This window comes from Malus sylvestris, chromosome 16 (assembly GCF_916048215.2).
Source record: "Malus sylvestris chromosome 16, drMalSylv7.2, whole genome shotgun sequence".
In the NCBI taxonomy this organism is placed as follows: domain Eukaryota; kingdom Viridiplantae; phylum Streptophyta; class Magnoliopsida; order Rosales; family Rosaceae; genus Malus; species Malus sylvestris.
In genome coordinates this window covers 10,176,392-10,196,413 of record NC_062275.1, presented here as the reverse complement: position 1 = coordinate 10,196,413, position 20,022 = coordinate 10,176,392, and the positions used below count along the sequence as shown (strand labels likewise).

The 20,022-nt window shown below is 35.2% G+C and overlaps 2 protein-coding genes across 3 annotated transcripts; one reads left to right on the top strand and one right to left on the bottom strand.

Annotated features, from left to right (window-relative positions):
• Window positions 1–957: 957 nt before the first annotated feature.
• Window positions 958–5,692, top strand: LOC126607824 (probable sugar phosphate/phosphate translocator At3g17430). Of its 2 annotated transcripts, none has more exons than XM_050275538.1 (10): window positions 958–1,087; window positions 1,820–2,115; window positions 2,278–2,385; window positions 3,087–3,118; window positions 3,207–3,257; window positions 3,769–3,830; window positions 3,943–4,204; window positions 4,684–4,949; window positions 5,052–5,146; window positions 5,238–5,692. In XM_050275538.1, the coding sequence occupies exons 2-10, from the start codon at window positions 2,023–2,025 to the stop codon at window positions 5,385–5,387; spliced, it is 1,119 nt and encodes a 372-aa protein (XP_050131495.1). In that variant the 5' UTR covers window positions 958–1,087; window positions 1,820–2,022; the 3' UTR covers window positions 5,388–5,692. The 2 variants fall into 2 exon arrangements, with proteins under 2 accessions (XP_050131495.1, XP_050131494.1); XM_050275537.1 differs by having other exon boundaries at window positions 961–1,448.
• An 11-nt stretch (window positions 5,693–5,703) lies between these two features.
• Window positions 5,704–10,006, bottom strand: LOC126607825 (novel plant SNARE 13-like). The gene is made up of 10 exons (XM_050275539.1): window positions 9,607–10,006; window positions 8,444–8,536; window positions 7,839–7,932; window positions 7,608–7,645; window positions 7,276–7,373; window positions 6,928–7,007; window positions 6,777–6,833; window positions 6,601–6,693; window positions 6,444–6,518; window positions 5,704–6,124 (listed from the first exon to the last, which is right to left on the bottom strand). Exons 1-10 carry the CDS (start codon window positions 9,681–9,683, stop codon window positions 6,023–6,025), a joined length of 807 nt encoding a protein of 268 aa, XP_050131496.1. The 5' UTR covers window positions 9,684–10,006; the 3' UTR covers window positions 5,704–6,022.
• Window positions 10,007–20,022: the final 10,016 nt, after the last annotated feature.

The following is a 20,022-nucleotide window of genomic DNA, read 5'->3' as shown; positions in this document are numbered from 1 at the left end:
CAACTAACCATTCCAACTTGGCAACTTTGGAGGTGGCTATCCTAGTACTCAATTGAGAAGTAATTGAAAATAATTTTGCTTACCGTCCTTAGTATGTGTGTCACGCGTTTTTTTTTAAATTAGGGTTACGATTCGACGTATGATGATGATTTAGTACCGTAAAAAGAGAATTAGGGTTTGTCTCTAGTGAGTGCACGTAATGTATGAACTTTTTATATGATCTGCATATATCTATGACAATGAATCACTTACACACGCGTGAGCAATCGGTCATTTGAGGACATTGGTAACACCAATGTAAAGTGCATAACTCTATACAGTTGCAATATGGTTTATTCTTTAATCATGAGATTGACAATTTGACATGCATACCCGATTCGCACAATGAGTGAGTGACTGATTTAAGAGAGGTCTTGAGAACGAGAGCAACTTGTATGGAATAAGTTTATCATCATGTTGCGTCTTGGTCTAATAACAAAATAATATACGAAAATAAATTTACACATTATTATTTTCTTTGTTTTTTAGTACATTGATATTTTTATACTAGGAGATGAGAAGTTCAACTAAGTCCCACAATGAGCAGGCTAATTTGGTACCGAATTCGTCATTCACGAAATTCGAACCTAAGAACTCTCACTTCTAAATGAAGAAAAATATCATTAGACCGTTGTACTTATTAACTAAATTTACACATTGTTAATCTAGAACGTTACGATGATAATTAACTTGTTTTATGCAAGTCATGAAGACACAAATAAGTGCAATGTGGGCCCAATGGATCTAAATTTACCATCTCAATTAAACGGGTCAAACTAAAATTAAATTATTACTAATTCATTGTGATGCTGAGTTTCTTTAATGGAAATAATATCAATTTTAAAAATAAATAAATAAATAAATATAAAAACGTTTAAAATAGTGGAGAGCAAAAACGCTTATTTGTTTCTTCAGTCTCTGTCTCTTCTGTCTCTTCTGTCTGTAGCAACCAAAGCCAGTAAGTCGCAAACAGACATAGTGAGCGAGGCCGATAACGCTCGGTCTTTCTTCGGCCTAAGATACTGTTGGATTGTCTCTCTCTCATTGGGTACGAGAAGGAAGGCAAAGCAGGCCCCTTTCTTTCTTGCTTGCTTTGTTTGCTTGTTTACTTGTTATTAGTTGTAAATTTCCCTTCTTTCTTCTGATTCAGGCAACCCCACGTTCTTTATCTCTCTGTGATTTATCGATAACCGCACGTTCTTCCCTATCTTAGCTTTCCCAGGCTTATTTATTGTACTCATTTACCCACCCACTGTCACCAACTATTTCCCGCAGTCCCTGATCCCATTTCTCTCTCCCTCTTTCTCTCACTCTGTCTCTCTTTCTCTTCTTTCCCAAGTGTATAGATCTCTGAAATTGAGCGGGGTTTTTCAGATTCGAAGCCAGTTTCAGTTGATTTCGACTGTCGGGTAAGCTCCTTCGTCTTGAATTCGACATGGGTTTTCTGTTTTGGATCAGAATCTGAATTGGGTTCTTCTCAGTTTTTTTGTTTTGGGTCCGTTTTAGATCTGCCCGTTTCGGTTTTCAATTGGGAAATGTTGGTTTTGTTAGTTCTTGAAGAAACCACTGATTGATTTTTTGTTGAATGCTTGTTGCTAATTGTTTTGGATCAGATTCTGTGCTTGCCCATTTGCCCAATTTGGTTTCAGCTTCCACTTTTACTACTGATTCTATACCAGTTCATGCTATTTTAATAAACAAACGTTTGATGCTTTCCTTGTTGTTTGGTTATTGTTTATGCTACTGTAGTACGTTCTTCTCACTGTACCTTCACTTTCAGGATTTAAGCATTCGAATCAGTGCAGCCATTGCGATATCTGATCCTCATACGAATCTGTGATTGTGGGCATGAGGAGGTCCTCTTCTGGGTTTAGGACTGCATAACATTTGTGGCTAATTTTGCCGTTTTCGGTGTGAAAAATGTTACATAAGATGGTCTAAAGGCCAGAAAACCATACATTAGGTCGTTTGATAAAAGAAAAAATGCCCAAGATGATCAGCAAACCGCTGTTGCTGACTTATTTTTACCTATTCATCTACATTCTGCTTTCGTCCGGCGTTATATTGTACAACAAGGTACTTCCTCCTCAGTACTTCATTTGTATATCTTGCCCATTACTGATTTGCCTGTTTATATCTACATTGTGGTCATCGATAGTCTATATGGTTAAACTGAAACTCAAGGTATAATTTCCCTTCTTGTTTTACTGATTATTTTCTGTGTGAATTTCCTTGCAGTGGGTTCTGTCTCCAAAATACTTCAATTTTCCATTACCCATAACACTTACGATGATTCATATGGGATTTTCTGGACTAGTAGCATTTTTTCTTGTTCGTGTTTTCAAGGTATGACTATTTACTTTTGGATATGCATTTTATATCTGTTAATTACTTTTGACATCAGTGCTAGTATCCGTGTCAAGCCAGTTGAACATGTAGACAGGTCGTGGATTTTCTTTTAGTCGATAGTCGAAGTGATAGCACATAATTTCTCCGACATATTACTTATTGCTATTAACTTTATATGACTGGAAGTCTTCTATTGATTCACATCACTTTGGTTACCTTAAGCTCTTGGCGGAGTCGGTGTCCATTACGATTCTTACATCCTCTTTTGCTTTTCCTTAATTTACTCTTATCAGTAGCTAATACATGAATGTTTTTGACACTCATGCTACCCATATCTGAATGAGAAGGGTGACTGCCAAAAAGATAGTGGGTTAAATTAGTCTATAGTGTGACAAGACATGTAATTGATGCCCTATATGGCCAGAGTGAAGTAAGATTTATTTGGAGGTCTCTGTAACTGGAGCTATAGAAGCCAATCTTGAAATTTTATTGAACTTCAAAATTTATAGTTTGTCTTAATTGTGCAGATTGGGGTAGTTCTAGTTTCTTTATTTTTTTTCTTTTTATCTGCATCATATGCAAGTATCAGTTTTCTGTTACGCATTTGTCAAAAATTGCATCAATACTCCATATTTTTGTTTCTGTTGTATTCATTTATTGCTTTTGTTCTCTTTATTTATTTCTCTGTAAATCCGCAGGTTGTAGCTCCTGTCAAAATGACATTTGAAATGTAAGAATGTAGGCTGTATTTTGGGTTCCAATTTGTTATTACTGTTTTTGTCCAAATTTTTTGCTAATTTCTTTTCTTTATGTGGCAGATATGCAACTTGTGTAATTCCAATCAGTGCCTTCTTTGCGTCAAGTCTTTGGTAAGCACTGTAATGTAAACGTAGTTGGGTGTTGTTTTGGCTAATAATGCTATCAATAAGGGCATGGATAAGCATCATGTATCTTGTCTTCTGTCACTGTTCAAACTCAGGAGAGAGCTTAGATCATTCTTGTCATATTTGATGAAAAGGTTACGGTCAATTTTTCAGATTTGACTGTAACCAGTTACCAGGCTTATGCCGCTTAACAATGAAAGTACTAAAATGCTTAGAGACCTCATGTTACTTGTGCCAATCTGTTCTCTTACTATTTCTCATTTTGTGTTAAAAAATGAACGTATGCTTAGATTCCCTGGTGTAGAATGTCCGAACTTCCTTCAAGAATTGGTGTCCCTTGTACGGTTAAGTTGTCTAGATTTGGGCTCAAATGCAATGGCCACATTTAGGAATTGTATGCTTGTCAAGTTTTGCTTTGTTGTAAATTGTACTTATCAAGAGTCAAGACGAGAATTCAAGCTTTTTAGTTATGAACTTTTCTTTTTCTGTATTACAGGTTTGGAAACACTGCTTACTTGCATATTTCAGTGGCGTTCATCCAAATGCTCAAAGCTCTAAGTATGTGTGCTGATGCACCGACAGAGACTCATGATATCTATTTTACTACAATAATTACACTTTAAAACGCTAATAAAAGACTGCTTATATCTATCTACATTCAATACTGCAGTGCCAGTGGCTACTTTTATCATGGCTGTATTGTGTGGAACTGACAAAGCAAGGTGCGACGTGTTCACAAACATGTTGCTGGTCAGCGTTGGAGTTGTCATTTCCTCATACGGGGAGATTCATTTTAATGTAGTTGGTACAGTTTACCAGGTTACAGGCATCTTTGCAGAAGCTCTCAGGCTGGTCTTGACACAAGTCCTTCTACAGAAGAAGGGCTTGACTCTAAATCCGATCACCAGCTTGTACTATATTGCCCCATGCAGGTATTATACTGTGATGCTTGGACTTATATGCATTATAGGAGTTAGAATTTTGGCAAACACTATTTTTTCCAATTGCAAAGTATGAATAAGAAGTATATTAGTTCTTTGTCATCCATAACAATCTTGATAGAGAATAGTGATTCATTTCCAGAATTTAGTTCTGATGGTGAATGAAATTATTCTTTACTTATTATTTACTGTAAATGTTGAGTATCTGAATCTGTAACTTATATTATATGGCTGAGATTCATAATTTAGAGGACGAAACATAGTAAATTTACAGTGAGTGTATGAACGATCCATTTGTACCATGGGAAATCTCCGCTCCTTTTTACATCCTTATTCTGATGAAGTTCTACGTCTTATTGATGGATGCATGCGATTTAAACACAGTTCTGTACTCAATAGATTTTTCCCTTGATGCTTGTGCATGCCATTGCTTCAGCGTCTCACCATTATTGTTTCATTTATTTTTGCAGTTTTGTCTTCCTGTTTGTGCCTTGGTTGTTACTTGAGAAGTCTGCAATAGAGTATTCACAGATTCAGTTCAACTTCTGGATCTTTTTCTCCAATGCTCTTTGTGCTTTGGCGTTGAACTTCTCCATATTCTTAGTAATTGGTAGAACTGGAGCAGTTACCATCCGGGTTGCTGGTGTTCTGAAAGACTGGATATTGATTGCCCTTTCAACTGTTATATTTCCAGAGTCTATTATAACCAGGCTGAACATAATCGGTTATGCCATAGGTAGCTCTCCGTATATATTAACTTGAAAGTTTCAAAGTTGCAACTGCATTTTATACGCGTTTAAATGTGAAGCTTTAGCTGACCAGTCAATTTGGCCTGCAGCATTGTGTGGTGTTGTCATGTACAATTACATAAAGGTCAAGGATGTTCGTGCATCTCAGCTACCTTCAGAAAGCATTCCCGAGAGAGTATCAAAGGTTTGCTTTCTCCAGAATTTGATTTCTTTATGGAGGCCTTGATCCCCTTATATTTTTTGTGACACGTGGTTTTGTGTGCCGGCCAATACAGGATTGGAAGTTGGAGAAAAAGTCCTCTGATATTTTTGTCCCTGGAGGGACTGGTTCAGCCTCCGATGGTGTTGATGAAGAAACACCCTTAACTCAATCAACAAGATTGTCTCACATTGGACGAACACAGGCTGGCAACTATGCTGCATGATTCACGAACTCGTGTATGATGTTTGGAAAAGGAAAGTCCAGAAACGGAGCATGCAGATTCTTTTCAAACTCTAGACCCTTAATTCTTTCCAGGGAACAGATTTAACGCGCCGAACCACGGGGGCAATTCATTGTATTACTTTCAGTTTTAGGAAGTGAATGCATGATTTGCCGGTTGAAATTTGTAGACGGTAGCTTAGGACCCATGGTTGTCGGGTGGTTAGAACATGAGCTCTGTTTCATGAGTAGTCTTATAGATGTTACGGATTGTGTCTCAATTATGTGAGTTATATTGTTCTGGAAAAACGGTAGAGAAATTGCAACAAGCGGCTCCGACATTCACAAGAAATTGAAGGAAAATAGTGTGCATGCAAGATTGAAAGGCAATACATCTCCATGGTGAGTACATATAGAACGAAGTACAACCGTGGCTGGCCATTCAAACCGAAGCGAAAAAAAAGACTCACGCGTGATTTACATAGAGAATCACAAACTTTATGCACAACTCGGGCAAGAATAATGTATAAAGAAAAAACCGACCAACGCAACTATTCCTCTTAGCGTCCTCTGCATCCCCCAGAACTCGAATCATAGTAACTATATCGGAAAATTTGAATCTTGTAAAGGAAGAGGAAACTATTCCAACTGTTGCAGAGGACTCAGTGACAAAAGCCTCCTTGCGGCAGGCGGTGCCAATCCAGGGATATCCCTGATGTTTTTATTGCCAGGGTTCACAATCTGAAATGTAAACAGACATTACAGTTAGCAACAGATGTAGTCGTTTCTAAACTTTTAATTTTTTCCCAGGACGATTTTGAACACACGTCTGAGAAGGAAAGCATGAATTTTCCATACATTACTAACTACTTTGAGGGAGAGGAAAATAGATAGCATGGTTCACAATCCGTCAGAAATCACTTTCCAAACTCATAAACAAATTTCCCCCACAAATACAACTCTGCGGATATCTTTGTAACTTAATGTGCGACTTCCAAGTATCATAAAAAATGCGTAAAATGAGTAGAAGACCAATAGATAAATGAATCAAAGAGCATACCTTCACAACAATAATTGCTATTACACCAATTACAATAAGCAAAAGAAAAAGCATGATGCATTTATCTGTTGCCACCTGAAAAATATTGGAGAGAGAAATTAGTTTTTGTTAAAAAAATATACAAGTTGAGTATTTCGGGGGCGGGATCTCAACTAACCTGTCTACCAATCTCCTTTACAAGCTGAGAGGCCTTCTTAATTGAAAACTGAATTGTGTCCAGCTCATTCACAATGCGGCCCATTTGGTCAGTCTGCAAGTTTTGGAGTCGAACAATGTTTAGTCTCTAAACTCTTGAAATGAGAGATAATAGAGACAATAGGTGAACACACTCACTTGGCCCTTTAAGGTAACAGCAGTTTGAGTTCCCACTTCAACTGTTTGCTCAACAACCTATCAACAGACTAAAGAGTTAAAATTGTTGGCAAAAGAAAATACACAAACTTAACATTGTAGTTTTTTTTTTTTTTTTTTTACAGCTGTTCACCTTTTTAGAGCGTTCAATGACCTGATCAGTCTCATCCATTGTTTTCATCCCAGAATTGATTAGTTCTTGATTTGACATAGCTATCACAAATATATGCCGATTAGAAAGGTGGTCAGACATATCTTTTCTTCAAATCAGGCACAAAACAAGCACAGATATAGATATAAAGTTCCAAGCAGTTTGATCTTTTCAAAGTTTGATAAACCTTTACTTTGTACTATCATTAAAAGACCGCAGGTGGATTAGCATAGCATGATTAACTGCTAAAACCTTGAAAGATTTATAGGAAAAAGCTCATTCCTACAAATTCAAATTAAGCTCATAGATATGCAGAATGACAAGAACTACCTGAAGCCATTTGAACATTCTCATCAGCAGTGGGTTCACTAACTCCTGCTCCCATATCAAAGAGTTCGACTTTCTTGTTACCAAGGCTATTCATATACCTGCAGTTCCGCTAGAGTATGAAAAATCATTTTAAAAAAATCACAGATACCCAGAGCATGAAGAGTGACAGAGTTTTAGAATTCAAGAACTGTAATATACAGTATTTTGTTGTGTTTGTGGGTTAACTTATTTGTCCCATGAATATAAAGCCTGAAGGCAACATGCTAAACATTAGACTCCATAATTTATGAGCAACTAATTGACAATAGTGCAGAATGCATAGCTGGACTTACGTTTTTCTCAATTGTACATATGAATTCAGCTCTTTGATCTGCAAAATGAAGCATGATAATTAGATGGAGTTGTTACAGTAGCAGGAACTAATAGACCTTGTGTACCCCAAAAGGTCTTGTGCACTAATACACCGATAAAAAGTAGTAACAGAGTTTGTAAGGCAGCAAGTGGTACAGCGTACATGTGTACATCTATGTGATGGAAAAAAACAAAAGCTCATAACAACTTACCATAGATTGCTTCTCATCATTAAGCTGTTTATTCACGTCAGGAGGATTTCGGCTCTCCTCGTCCTTGATTTCACGATCAAACTCTTTAATTAATCTGAAACAAAGAATTAACAAAATCATACTCTGATTTATCCAAAACGGAAAACCTGAAGAACTGAGATTCTGTTTCTTTTTGTAGCTTTTTATTTCTTTCACTACCATAACAACAATTATTGCATACCTCAATTCTTCCAACATCCCCAAAAAAATTACAAATGAAGAGATGCATGGGAGTCCAGGAACAGTATGCGGGACTTCTATATAAGTATGACTTAAAGACACTTCCATCATGATCCTAGTTATACTTGACAAAACTTTTATGGCTCCAACCTAACTGTCTTTGTTAATAAGTTACTATTTCTTCAAAATTCCAAAGTAACCTAATGGAGTCATTGATGCAAGAATCGTTAAATTTTGAACATTGCATTGGATGTGGCAACATTTTATATCTCTGTATTTTCTCTCTTCGAAGAAAGTGAAAATTAGGATTGTCTAAGATCCCCAGTTAATAAAAATATCAGATCAATGTTCGGAGAGTAAAAACTAAAATACCATATGTGGCATACCTTTTACATTCCCTCATTTTTCCTGTAAGTTCCTCCAGCTGTTTACTTTGTCTATTGGAGTCTTTGATCTTATCCAGCTTCTGGAAGCCATTTCTGAAAACAAAAAGGAAGTCACTGTGGTTATAACGTGATCACTTTATTATCGAAAGTGGAATACATTTATTTACTACACAACCCCATCACTTCCCCCAACAAATGAAACAAAGAAATAGTCTGCAAAGAGATGAATTATTCTTTCATTAAGTGACTACACCCTGTAGAAGAAATATAAACAAACAATTAACATGTAAGATGGTGCACAACAAGAAGGACCATGTGCTTAAAAAAGTGCACGGCATAATCACAACGGTTAGTGATAATACACTGGGTCAGACGGAGGCAGAGAAGAACTGTGATAAAACAATGGCAGCTGGTTTCAGTAACCACCTAATGAGTGGAAGCTAAATGAGACTGTATCAAAGAATAAATGCTCGCAACGGCTACTATTTGACTAATATAGAGTATATCATGGTTGTTGCTTCCATGGGGTTCCACATACGGATGTCAAAATAATATTAAGTGGTCGTGGAAGCAATAACATTATTGCCCTCTAAGTAGCACGGGAGTAGTAATGAACCATCAAGAGCATGGCCAAAATATTATTCACTTCAGTATTTGGTTCCCCCACAAACAATGCCAAAGGTTTATTGAGCAATGTGCAAAATCAATAGAGCAACTCGAGCCTTGAAACCTAGGAAATTTATCTGTGTCATCCAAAAGACACCCACTTTAAGTTTCTTTGTAAAGAGCAACTAATGTTACTCACCACTCCACGAAAACATTGCAAAGAGGTAAAATACTACAGCAACAGCTGAACAAGAACATACACTCTTCGAATCACCTCAGTGACTCTTTCTCCGGTAAGTTAATAATGCTTAACTACAGTTTATGAACACAAGCTAACGTAATTGTGAATGAATACGCAATCGAATTACGAAACAAACAAATTATTCTCACATTCCTCTAATTGAACCATAGGATTCTGAGAGATCACTCAATCATCGAATTCACAATCAATAAACAATGCGCACAACAATTCAAACACTTAGAGAAAAATCAAAGCTCGGAAATTTATTCAGTAACGATGGAAATCGAAATGCAGGAACTGAAATTTAAAGACATACGCGAGGGCTCGAAAATTATCGTGGATTTCGCCATGGATCTGCTCCAACTGAGGACTCATCGGCAAGTTGCTGGCCATTGTCGCTAGAGACTAACCCCTCCCAGATCGAATCCGCAAGAAAACCCTAACCTTTCCCCTTTCTACGCTTCTGCAACACTCCACAGCTTCTGTCGCCTGAAGACGATATTTGCAGGAGCTTTAACGACGAAACCCTAACTGCAATCCTCCATGGTCCTACTCCTTCGGCAAAAAAATCTTTCACAAAATTTACAAAAATTGAAAGAAAAAAAAATTGCAGAAAAATTAAGGAATTTTGGGGGAAATCGTGACGGGATGGAAACTGGGCGTGGAATAAAGAGAGGGGAGAAAGAATCGCTGTCTGGTAATGATTTGTTGTAAGTTGTAACAAAATGTATTTATGTTTTCTTTGTTTCTTTGTGGTTAGGCGAAAATTAATTAATTTGGTAATTAATTAATTGGGACGTTGAACCGTGAGATAATGAAAGATTTCGCGACAAATTGGTTGCAAGGTTTAAGAAACATCTAAAAATGTTGTTAAGATTGTTGTGTTTCTTCGCTTGCGAGTTGGATTTTTCTTTACTAAAATGATATATTTCTCAACCTGCAATTCTCTATTAGCAACATATATGGTGAATTCGATATTAAATTAAATTATTTATTATGTGGCATAGCTGAATTCTCATCTCTCTAGTGTAAAATGTGTAAAATATATCGTTATACTCGAAAAAAAAAAAACAAATTTCAATTGTGATTATGAAAGTTTAGAGGGTACTCAATTAGAATTTTTTTTAAATACAATTGTATATTTATATTAAAGGGGTGGGAAAAAAAATTAGTCGTGAATTTGTGATTTGAATTTAAAACATTTATTTTGCAAGTAAAAAGAAAAACCACAAAACTGTGCATTGAAAACATCATTAAATCGTAAAAATTCAAGTGTATTCAACATGATTTAAAAGTCCATAAAAATTTGGGTATTCACCTTGACTTGGAGTCTATATAATGGTGTGTTTGATTTACTAAACTGTCTTATGTTGAACTAGCTTTAGAAACTAAATTGAACTAACTTAAAATAGACTAAGCTGGACTGATTTGGTAAAATAATTAATACAATATCGAGCATGATTTGGTTTTGAATGCCTTTATTTTCCAGCCTCAAGTTAGTCGGTCATATTGGGTTATCCTTTGGTTCCATTATCGAGTTTGCCTTCTCCTCTATTTCCTTGGGTTTAAATTGCGAGTTTCATAATCCATTATCTATTTATCGTCAGTGGGTGGCATCCAAAAACATCATTTGGTAAAAAATGATTGTTGCAATTTATGTGGGCTTTGCACAAAACACAGCTTCACTTGTAGAAATTAATTTTGAACTTGTAAATATTTTAAAAGTGAAATTAGATTCTCATTCTTCATTTTGCTACTCTATTGATTAAAATCTTATTCTTTATCAATTTTTGATCAAGGTTCTTGGGTATTAATAACATCATTAATTATTTCAATAATAAAATATATTTTTTTATTTCTAAATATATTCGTTTAATGTTAAAAATGTTACAATTAGTATATTTATATTTATGACTAATTTTTTTATCATATATTTTTAGTTTTAGTTTGTACCCATTTTTAATTTGTAATTCTTTTTTTAATTTGTACCAATTTTCTTTTCAGTTTTAATTTGTACCTATATATTAATTTTTTTTTGTGCCCATATTTTTTAAAGTTTATTTATATTTGTACCCATATATTTTTTTTATTTGTACTTTTTATTTTGCTAAATGTACCCATGCTAATTATATGTACCCATTCATGTAAAACTTTTTAATCTTAAAATGTACTCATTCTAAAATATACCAATTTATTATATGTAAAATGTACCATTTTTTTTATATAAAATCTATTCAATTTTTTTCTAATCTATTTTTAAACTTATATGGGTACATTCTTTTTTTTTTTTTTAATGTATCCATGTTAAGTTTAATCGAAGAAATTTACTAATGTTATTAAGCCTAATATCTTTTTTTTTTTTTTTGGTGATTTTGAAGAATGTACCAATGTTTTGTTACAATAAATTTTTTGGTTAATTTTGATGAATGTACCCATGTTTATATATACACACACACACACAATAGTATATTTATATTTTAATATTTTTAAAATCTCATTTATATAAACAACTAAAATTTCTAATTTTTAATTTAAAAAATATAGTAACGTACATAGAAATAAATTATCATATTAATTTCAGGACCTCAATCAAAAATTAAAAACCAACAAGGTTTCAATCAAAGAATATTCATAACTAAGGATCGCATCCAAAGTCTCCCTATTTTAAAATGTTGTCCATTGTTGATGCACAAAATCAGTGAGGACTTTGGTACAACAAAAAATGTCAAGTTTGTAACCTTCGCTAGATTGCTCCGGTCACTAGTGTAGATAAATATGTAAATTGATAGAGACAGGGAAGCAAACACAACATGTACGTGGTTCACCCAGATTGGCTACGTCCACGGGGTAGAGGAGTTCTCATTAATTATGAAGGATTTACACAAGTACATAGGTTCAAGTTCTCCTTTAATGAGTACTAGTGAATGATTTAGTACAAATGACATTAGGGATTATTGCGGGAGGATGATCTCCTTTTATAGAAGAGAGTTTCTAGCTTTGTTATGGCCTTGACACGTGTCATGCTATGATTAGCCTCTTGATGTTGACACGTGTCGCGTTATGATTGGCCTATTAGTTGGAGGGAAACTCTTGTGCATGGTATAAAATATCGATGATATCGGAAATATCGGTAGTCCAAAAACATGAAAATTTTGATGGAAATATCGGGATATTATCGATATTGATAAAAATTGAATAAAAACCACGGAAATTGTAAGAAAAACTGGGAAATTTTTATTGAAACTTTGGAGAATGTTTATTTAGTCAATTATCTATTAGTTTATAAAAAAAATTAGAAGGAAATGCATTACATGATGGATTTAACTAATTTAAGTTGATTATACAGCGAGCTGGCAAACACTGTGAGTGTATAACATATGTAGTAATTAAAGAAAAAAAGATTAAACACACCATAATCATTTATATATAATGATTTACTACAATATTTTACACTTTATACATTGCATGGTAAGATACATGAGTGATTTAGTACCACATAAAATTCATATGTGGTTCAAAATTTTCACTATCTTCATCATCTCTATGTGTAGAGTAAGTTTATTGTGAAGAGTATTCATCAAATGATAAATTCCCAAAATAGTTTTGCATGTAATTGTTAACATGTCACTCATATAAATAAAAATATTTTAGCATATTATCACTAAAACATAAGTGATATATGGTGGTTACGGTGTTAGAGGAGTAAAATGGGAGTGGTTCAAATCCCCTTTGTGTTTTTTTTTTCCTCCCTTTTTTTCCTTTTTTTTTTCTTTTTTTTTTCTTTTTTTTTCTTCTTTTTTTTTCCTTCCTTTACATCGATATTTTTGATATTTTAGCGATATTACACCGATATTTTGACTTTTTTCCTCGCTTTTTTCCCTTTTTTTCTTTTTTTTTTCCTTCCTTTACATCGATATTTTCAATATTTTAGCGATATTACAACGATATTTTGACAAAACATTGCTGAAGTGTGAGCGAAATTATCAACATCGATATTTTCCGATATTATCGTCGATATTGTCGATATTTGTATGATATATACATGGATATGTTCCGAAATATCCGTGATTCGAAAAAACCGAAATATCCTCGATATTTCGTCGATATTATCAATATTTCAGACTATGCTTTTGTGGATCATTGACAGTATAACGTTGATCGGTGCTTAGTAGTTTTGGGATCGATCAAGTATGGTACAAACATCCTTTAATTCTGTCATATGTTAAGAAATTTTTCATTATGTCCGGAACACGACCTCGTGTTGTTATAAATGGAGGAAAATTTTATTTTTTAAGTTGTTACACAAGTACATCCCACATTCCGAACACATTGAAAAATCGTTCTCATGTGGGTAGCATCAAAGTTAAAAGAGTATCATTAGTTGGGTGGTGTTGCGTTGCCACCCGCCACTAGGGATTGAGAAACAAAATGGAACAAAATTGGATTAACCCATTAATGATATAATATTTGGTACGCACATGACGGAACAGGACTGTTGTTCCGTTTTGCGTTTGGTAAGTACAGGACGGAACGGAACCAAAAGATTAAATGACTAACTTAGCCTTGTTCCGTCTGTTGTTTGGTACATTGTTTATGCATGGGACGGGACGTGATGGGATATATTCAAACAAAGAAAATGAAAGGATTGTACAGTGTTTATGCGTGGGTAAGTACGAGTTGCTAGCTGATACCAGCATATAACAGAGAAAGGTAGATAGTTAAAAATGTAAATGGAATTGCTCTACATTACTATGCTACGGTAAATTGTTGTGTTCTGGAGAATAAAAAAATTTTTGTACAATTGCTGAGTGCGAGTATGAACTCAATGGCTGCAATTCTCAACTTGATGGAGCTTACACCGACTATTCGGTGTAGAAAGAAGGGAAGACTAGCGGCATTGCAGTTCTGCCCGGACACAGTCATCAAGTAAACATTGTTATGCTGTATAAACAAGTAGCTCAAGCCATTAACATAACAAGTGGATCACCTGAACCGCATCTCAACAAGCATGGAAAGAAAAACAAAATGCCACTATCAATTTCTACTCTCACAAAACAGATCAAATCCAAATTTGCAGGGGAATAATTCATCAACAAACGACAATTCAGTTTCGTTTTCCTTCGTTTTCTCGGCAACTAATCAGTTCTCAAACAATTACAAGATAAAAAACGCAGAAATTCTGGAAATGGAGGTGTTGGGGTTCCAGATTCTTTTAATTTCTTTCTCTTCAAATCAAGCACAGAAAAATCCCAAATTGTTTTTTTTTTAATTTACAGAGGCTTCGTCGGATCGTCGGATCTGCAAATTCATTTCAATCAATTTCTGCAGCTTCGTCATCGTCCTCCGTGCAGCATCATCATCATCCTCATTGCAGCGTCGTCGTTGTCGTCGTCGGCCTAGCTATGGTGACGATGCCGGAGAAAAAGGTGCATCCATAGTTGGGTTCAGATGGGTTTGCTGGGATTGGGTTAGTAGTTGGGTTGTTGAGTGTGCGGTGGAGGAAGAGGAGGCTACCGGAGAGACGAGGGTAGAAGAGAGGGAGGTTACGGGAGAGAAAGGGAGGTAGACAATGTAATTAATGAAAAAGAAGTGGGGTATTGTTGTCCAAAAAAATATAATTTTGTGCTCCACAGGGGTGGAACGAGTCGTTCTAGGGGAGAAGGTGGAACGAGTCGTTCCAGGGGAGAAGGTGGAACGAAAAAGTGACCAAAATCCGTTCCACAGGACAGTGCATTCCATGATTTTTCGCACCAAACGTGGGACGGAGCGCCTCGTCCCACTGCATTCCGTCCCGTCCCGCGTATCAAACGGTACCTATTTTCCTTGATGACTGTTAATAGAAAAGTTGAATAGTCAATAGGGTCGGTGACACATTCGGTCTCCCTAGGTAGTTTTTCTTATGATTAATGTGTTTTCTCTAAGGTTCAAATACTTCAATTAAGATAAAGATTAGCATTGTGTGTTTGTAGGATCTACCAAAAATGGTTTGCTATAATTTTTCTGCTGTATAAAAAATCTCAAACCAAACTGATAAATCCAAACCCAAGTCAAAACGAACCGAACAAACGGAAAGAAAAAACGATCCAAAATGTTAGAAATTCCGTTTTGACAAAAAACCGAACTCACCGCTAATTAGAAAAATAAAATGTAGAAAATTTCGACATGAGCGATGCTAAGGCGAAAGCACAACAAGCCCATTTCAACAATAAAATTATAAGTATGCTATAATTAGCCTAATAAAGGAGGAGAGAAACTATTTTTCTCTAACAAATTTTCACTTATGTTTCGCTTCTTTTAATTTCCTCCAATGTCTTAACGAATCTCTTCACTTATGAGTTCATGTGCCTTGAATTTTGAAAATCTTTTTCCCCTTCCTCCATTATATATATATAACCATGACATACATTTTGCATGTTATATAAAAATGATTTATTCGAGAGTTAGTTGGTTCATGGCTTCTTCATTGTTGTGTGAAATGCAGAATAATGTTATTGTTAATTGCTCACTCCTGTGATAATAATAGTTGTTAAGTCGTTTTACGATATTGGATGAGATGGGAGTGGGATATATCGCGAGATTATGAACCCCTGCTATGCAGATTACGTTAGCAGAGACAGCAAAAGAACACTGCGCTGTCAGGGACTGTGCATTGGGTCCTCTATATTCCATACAACTGGATTTCGAATTCTTCACCTTTCTCAACTCCTTATGCGCAATTGTATAAGGAACAATGATAACGTTACCTACCCTGCTACCATGTCCATTTGTTTTTTGACCCACCAAGCTAGTGAAGTGACACTTGGCAACAATTTCGTTCTATTTTCTTTTGGGTTTGGAACTCTGGATCCCTCCTAGGCTTAGGAGGCTGTGCCTATGAGCAAATCACACATGCAGTTGAATTTGATCAAAATGCTATAAATATTAGACATTTTTAAAAGTTATAATAATTGTAGTCGTTGGATCAAATTTCAACAGTCTGTGTGATTTGCTTAGGAGGCCGGAACTCTGGAGCCAGACTTGCTAACGAAGGAGGTGACGTTTGTGTAATACATGATTTGTTGGTTGATGCATATAATTATTCGATAAACTTAAGTGAGATCGCTCGTCTAGCTAACTAATATGATTGTTTAATATTAACAAGTGTTTAATATCGACACGTTATTGACTACTAATATCTTATTTATATTAGCGATATTACATCATTATAAATATCATTCTCTGTATATTTTTTTAATAAAAGTTTATGTGTCATTTAACTACCGATGTGACATGTTCTTATTGGTTACCAAGTTTCTCTCAACACTAACGAGAACAAAAAGCCTAAGTAGCTTGTTTGTACCATATTTGACCAATCCCGAAACTACTAAGCACCAGTCAACATTATAGCTCTAAGGACCCACAAGAGTCTCCCTCTAACTAGGAGGCCAATTACAACGCGACACATGTCAACATCAGAGGCCAATCATAACGCGACACGTGTCGACATCAGAGGCCAATCACAGCACGACACGTGTCAATGTCAGAATGAAACTAGAATCTCTCTTCTATAAATAGAGATCATTCTCTCACAATATTGCCAAATGTCATTTGTACTAAATCATTTACTAGTACTCACTAAAGGAGAGCTTGAACCTATGTACTTGTGTAAACCCTTCACAATTAATAAGAACTCCTCTACTCCATGGACGTAGCCAATCTGGGTGAACCACGTACATCTTGTATTTGCTTCCCTGTCCCTATCCATTTACATATTTATCCACACTAGTGACCGGAGCAATCTAGCGAAATCACAAACTTAACACTTTCTATTGTACCAAAGTCCCCACTGATTTTGTGCATCAACATAGCTAAAAAATGTGTTAAAAATCTGACATCCGTTATCCATATGGAATGAGGATTCTCTCGGATTCTCAAGTTGTGTCCGTTCATCGTACATACATGAACAGTATCTGATGAAAATTGATCGTACGATGTAAGATAAACGGACACAATTTAAAAATTTCCGGGATCCTCATAGAGAGGATCCTCGTTCATCCATATGGAGTGTGTGTGTTTCCCCTTGAGTTTGACACCCAACGTGTCATTTGTTGTTTGACTTTTGGCCTCATTTCTCACCAAGGAAACGGGCATAACGTGCTATGCTTCATTTTCTTAAAAAATCATTGGCCGTAACCACCTCCGCAGGTTGGACTTGGAAGCATGATTTGCTACCAACAGGGAGTGATAAGAGAGCTTATCAAATTGAACACGAGGGGTGTTGTTAGGCCTTCTTTTAACTTAGAGCGATTTTGTCAAACATTTTAACGCGGTGTGTTATAATGATTCGAAAAATTATCGGAATACATTAAGCTAGAATTCACTAGTAAACTGAAATTCGCCAATAATTGAGAAAACGTCAAAATTTGTCATCGATTTGATATGTCAATGAGGAATTCGGCCAAAAATGCATATATGTCAAGATAAAGTGATGTCTCTTGTTCGCCATACTATTCTCTTCAAAACAACAAGTCATGGACCTAAATCGAACGCCATAACCAAATCTCTAATGATTGGGCCTTGCTGTTAATTTTACGTCTTTCCAACCATCCTATGATCAATTCAGCCCTTTATTCTACATCATGTCTTACAAAAAAAAAAATGTAAATGATTTACGTATGAAACCAAATCAATGGAATAAAAACAAAAATTTAAAAGTTTGTTGGGTCCTATGTATATTGCCTCTCCATTGTGCCTTTGCCGGTTCATCACCTAATTGAATGTCAACAAAATTCAATGGGAGCTCAAATCTCCACAATAGCGACTAGAACATAAGATTTTAGTATCATTAGCTCTTTGTGGGTCTCTAAGAGTATGATCTTTTGTATTAGTTGAGAGTTTACAACCACTTAACACCATGATCAAGGAACTAATTGTAATCCTAACTCGCACGCAAGGATTTATGATTATACACATACTATTGGGTTAAACTTAATTATTTCATTAATTAAATACTAATTTGATATGAGGAGGTTGTTCTCAAATCCAAACATTCGACAAACTGATCTGGCGTTTTTGTTCTTATGCAACAAGTGGACGATTGCTTAAATCAGTTGATATCATTTGCTAATTTGATTTAACTTTTTTATTCTTTTACTTTTGTAGAAGGATATTCTACGTTAAAGGGTGGTATCTAAGCAAATAACCATCAAAATTTGTACGATATAAGCATAAAATCAACACCAAAAGCCAACAGGATCTTCTCCGGATCTTTTTGGTGAAGATCCTGGGATCCGTGAATCATGTTCATTCATCGTATACATCGTGCAATCTGTTTTTATCAAGTACTATTATATTTATTTTTAAATAAAATATTTAAAATAATTTATGACTGGACAATGTACGATGAATGGACATAATTCACGGATTCCCGGATCCTCACAAAGAGGATCCGATGAGAATCCGGACTCCACCAAAAGTATAAGTAGAGAATCCTATTCACGAGGAATGTTAAACAGACTTTAAAAAAAATATGACTCTTCATAAACTCTCTACCACTTCATTCTTTTGCATAATATTTTATAATATTGATACGAAAATTAACATTAAATTCCGAGACAATAGAAAATCCAAAAAATCTCATTTTAAGAGAATTCCCTTCTCATCTCTCTTTTAAAGTTGAATAATTCTCCTACTTCTTTTGAGTGAGCCGTGGGCCATGGTACAAATATAAGAGGACCATTGGACCCCCCCCCCCCCCCCCCCCACCCCCACCCCCACCCACAGACCCACTCACAGCCCTGTACTTTTTCCACCCAATCCATTCAGCCCCAATAATGGCTCAAAAAATTTGGGTGCCGGAGATTGTCCGTGTATTTTAACCGTTAGATATTAATTTTTATATTTTAAAATAAAGATTTAATAGTTAAAATAAAAAGAGTATAGAGTTCTTTCCGAAAAAGTCCCATGAAGGAATTTATCGCAAACCCAAATGATGAAACACCTAAACTTCACATGTAAGAGGAGCAATTTTTCGACGTACTAATAATCATGTGATAATATTATTCAACTCAAATCATAAACATGAAATTTTCTTTTAATATTCCATAGAAATATAACATATCGGTTTTTATCATCTTACTCTTTATGTGAAAGGAATACCATAGCTTTCACTAATACTTTAAAGTTTTATAGGAAGATGTATAACATGAGGAGAATCTTAGAGCTAAACTGGCGGAAAAAAACATTAATAAATATACTTAACTTGTAAGTTGCGTATTTATTTGATGGTTAGAACATCAACTTATTGCTTTCCAAATTTAAACCGTCCATTCTATTAATGTAACTTACAATGGTAATATCGTTTGTAACAGAAAAAGAGTAGCAAAACTAAACTTCACAAATTTCTCACCACTTACATAAAAACACAAATTTCTCTAGAATATCCACCGCCACAGAGTTTGGATGAGGGCTCGAGACCACGTGTCAAAAAACCCACATGCCCGTCCAAAATCCGGCAAGTGCTGGCCCTCACAGGCTCACACCTACACCACCACCCGTAGATACCAAGAAAACCAGAGAGAATCCAAAAACCAGGCCCCACCTCCCCAAAAAAATTTAAAACCCTTCCCGCTATTACTTTTGAAAAACTTTAATTTTAACGAAAAAAACAGATAAAATGAATAGTATCATTATTAAATTTTTAGTATAAAAATATAATTTTTCATTAAATTAATCAGTATTAAATTTTTTTTGT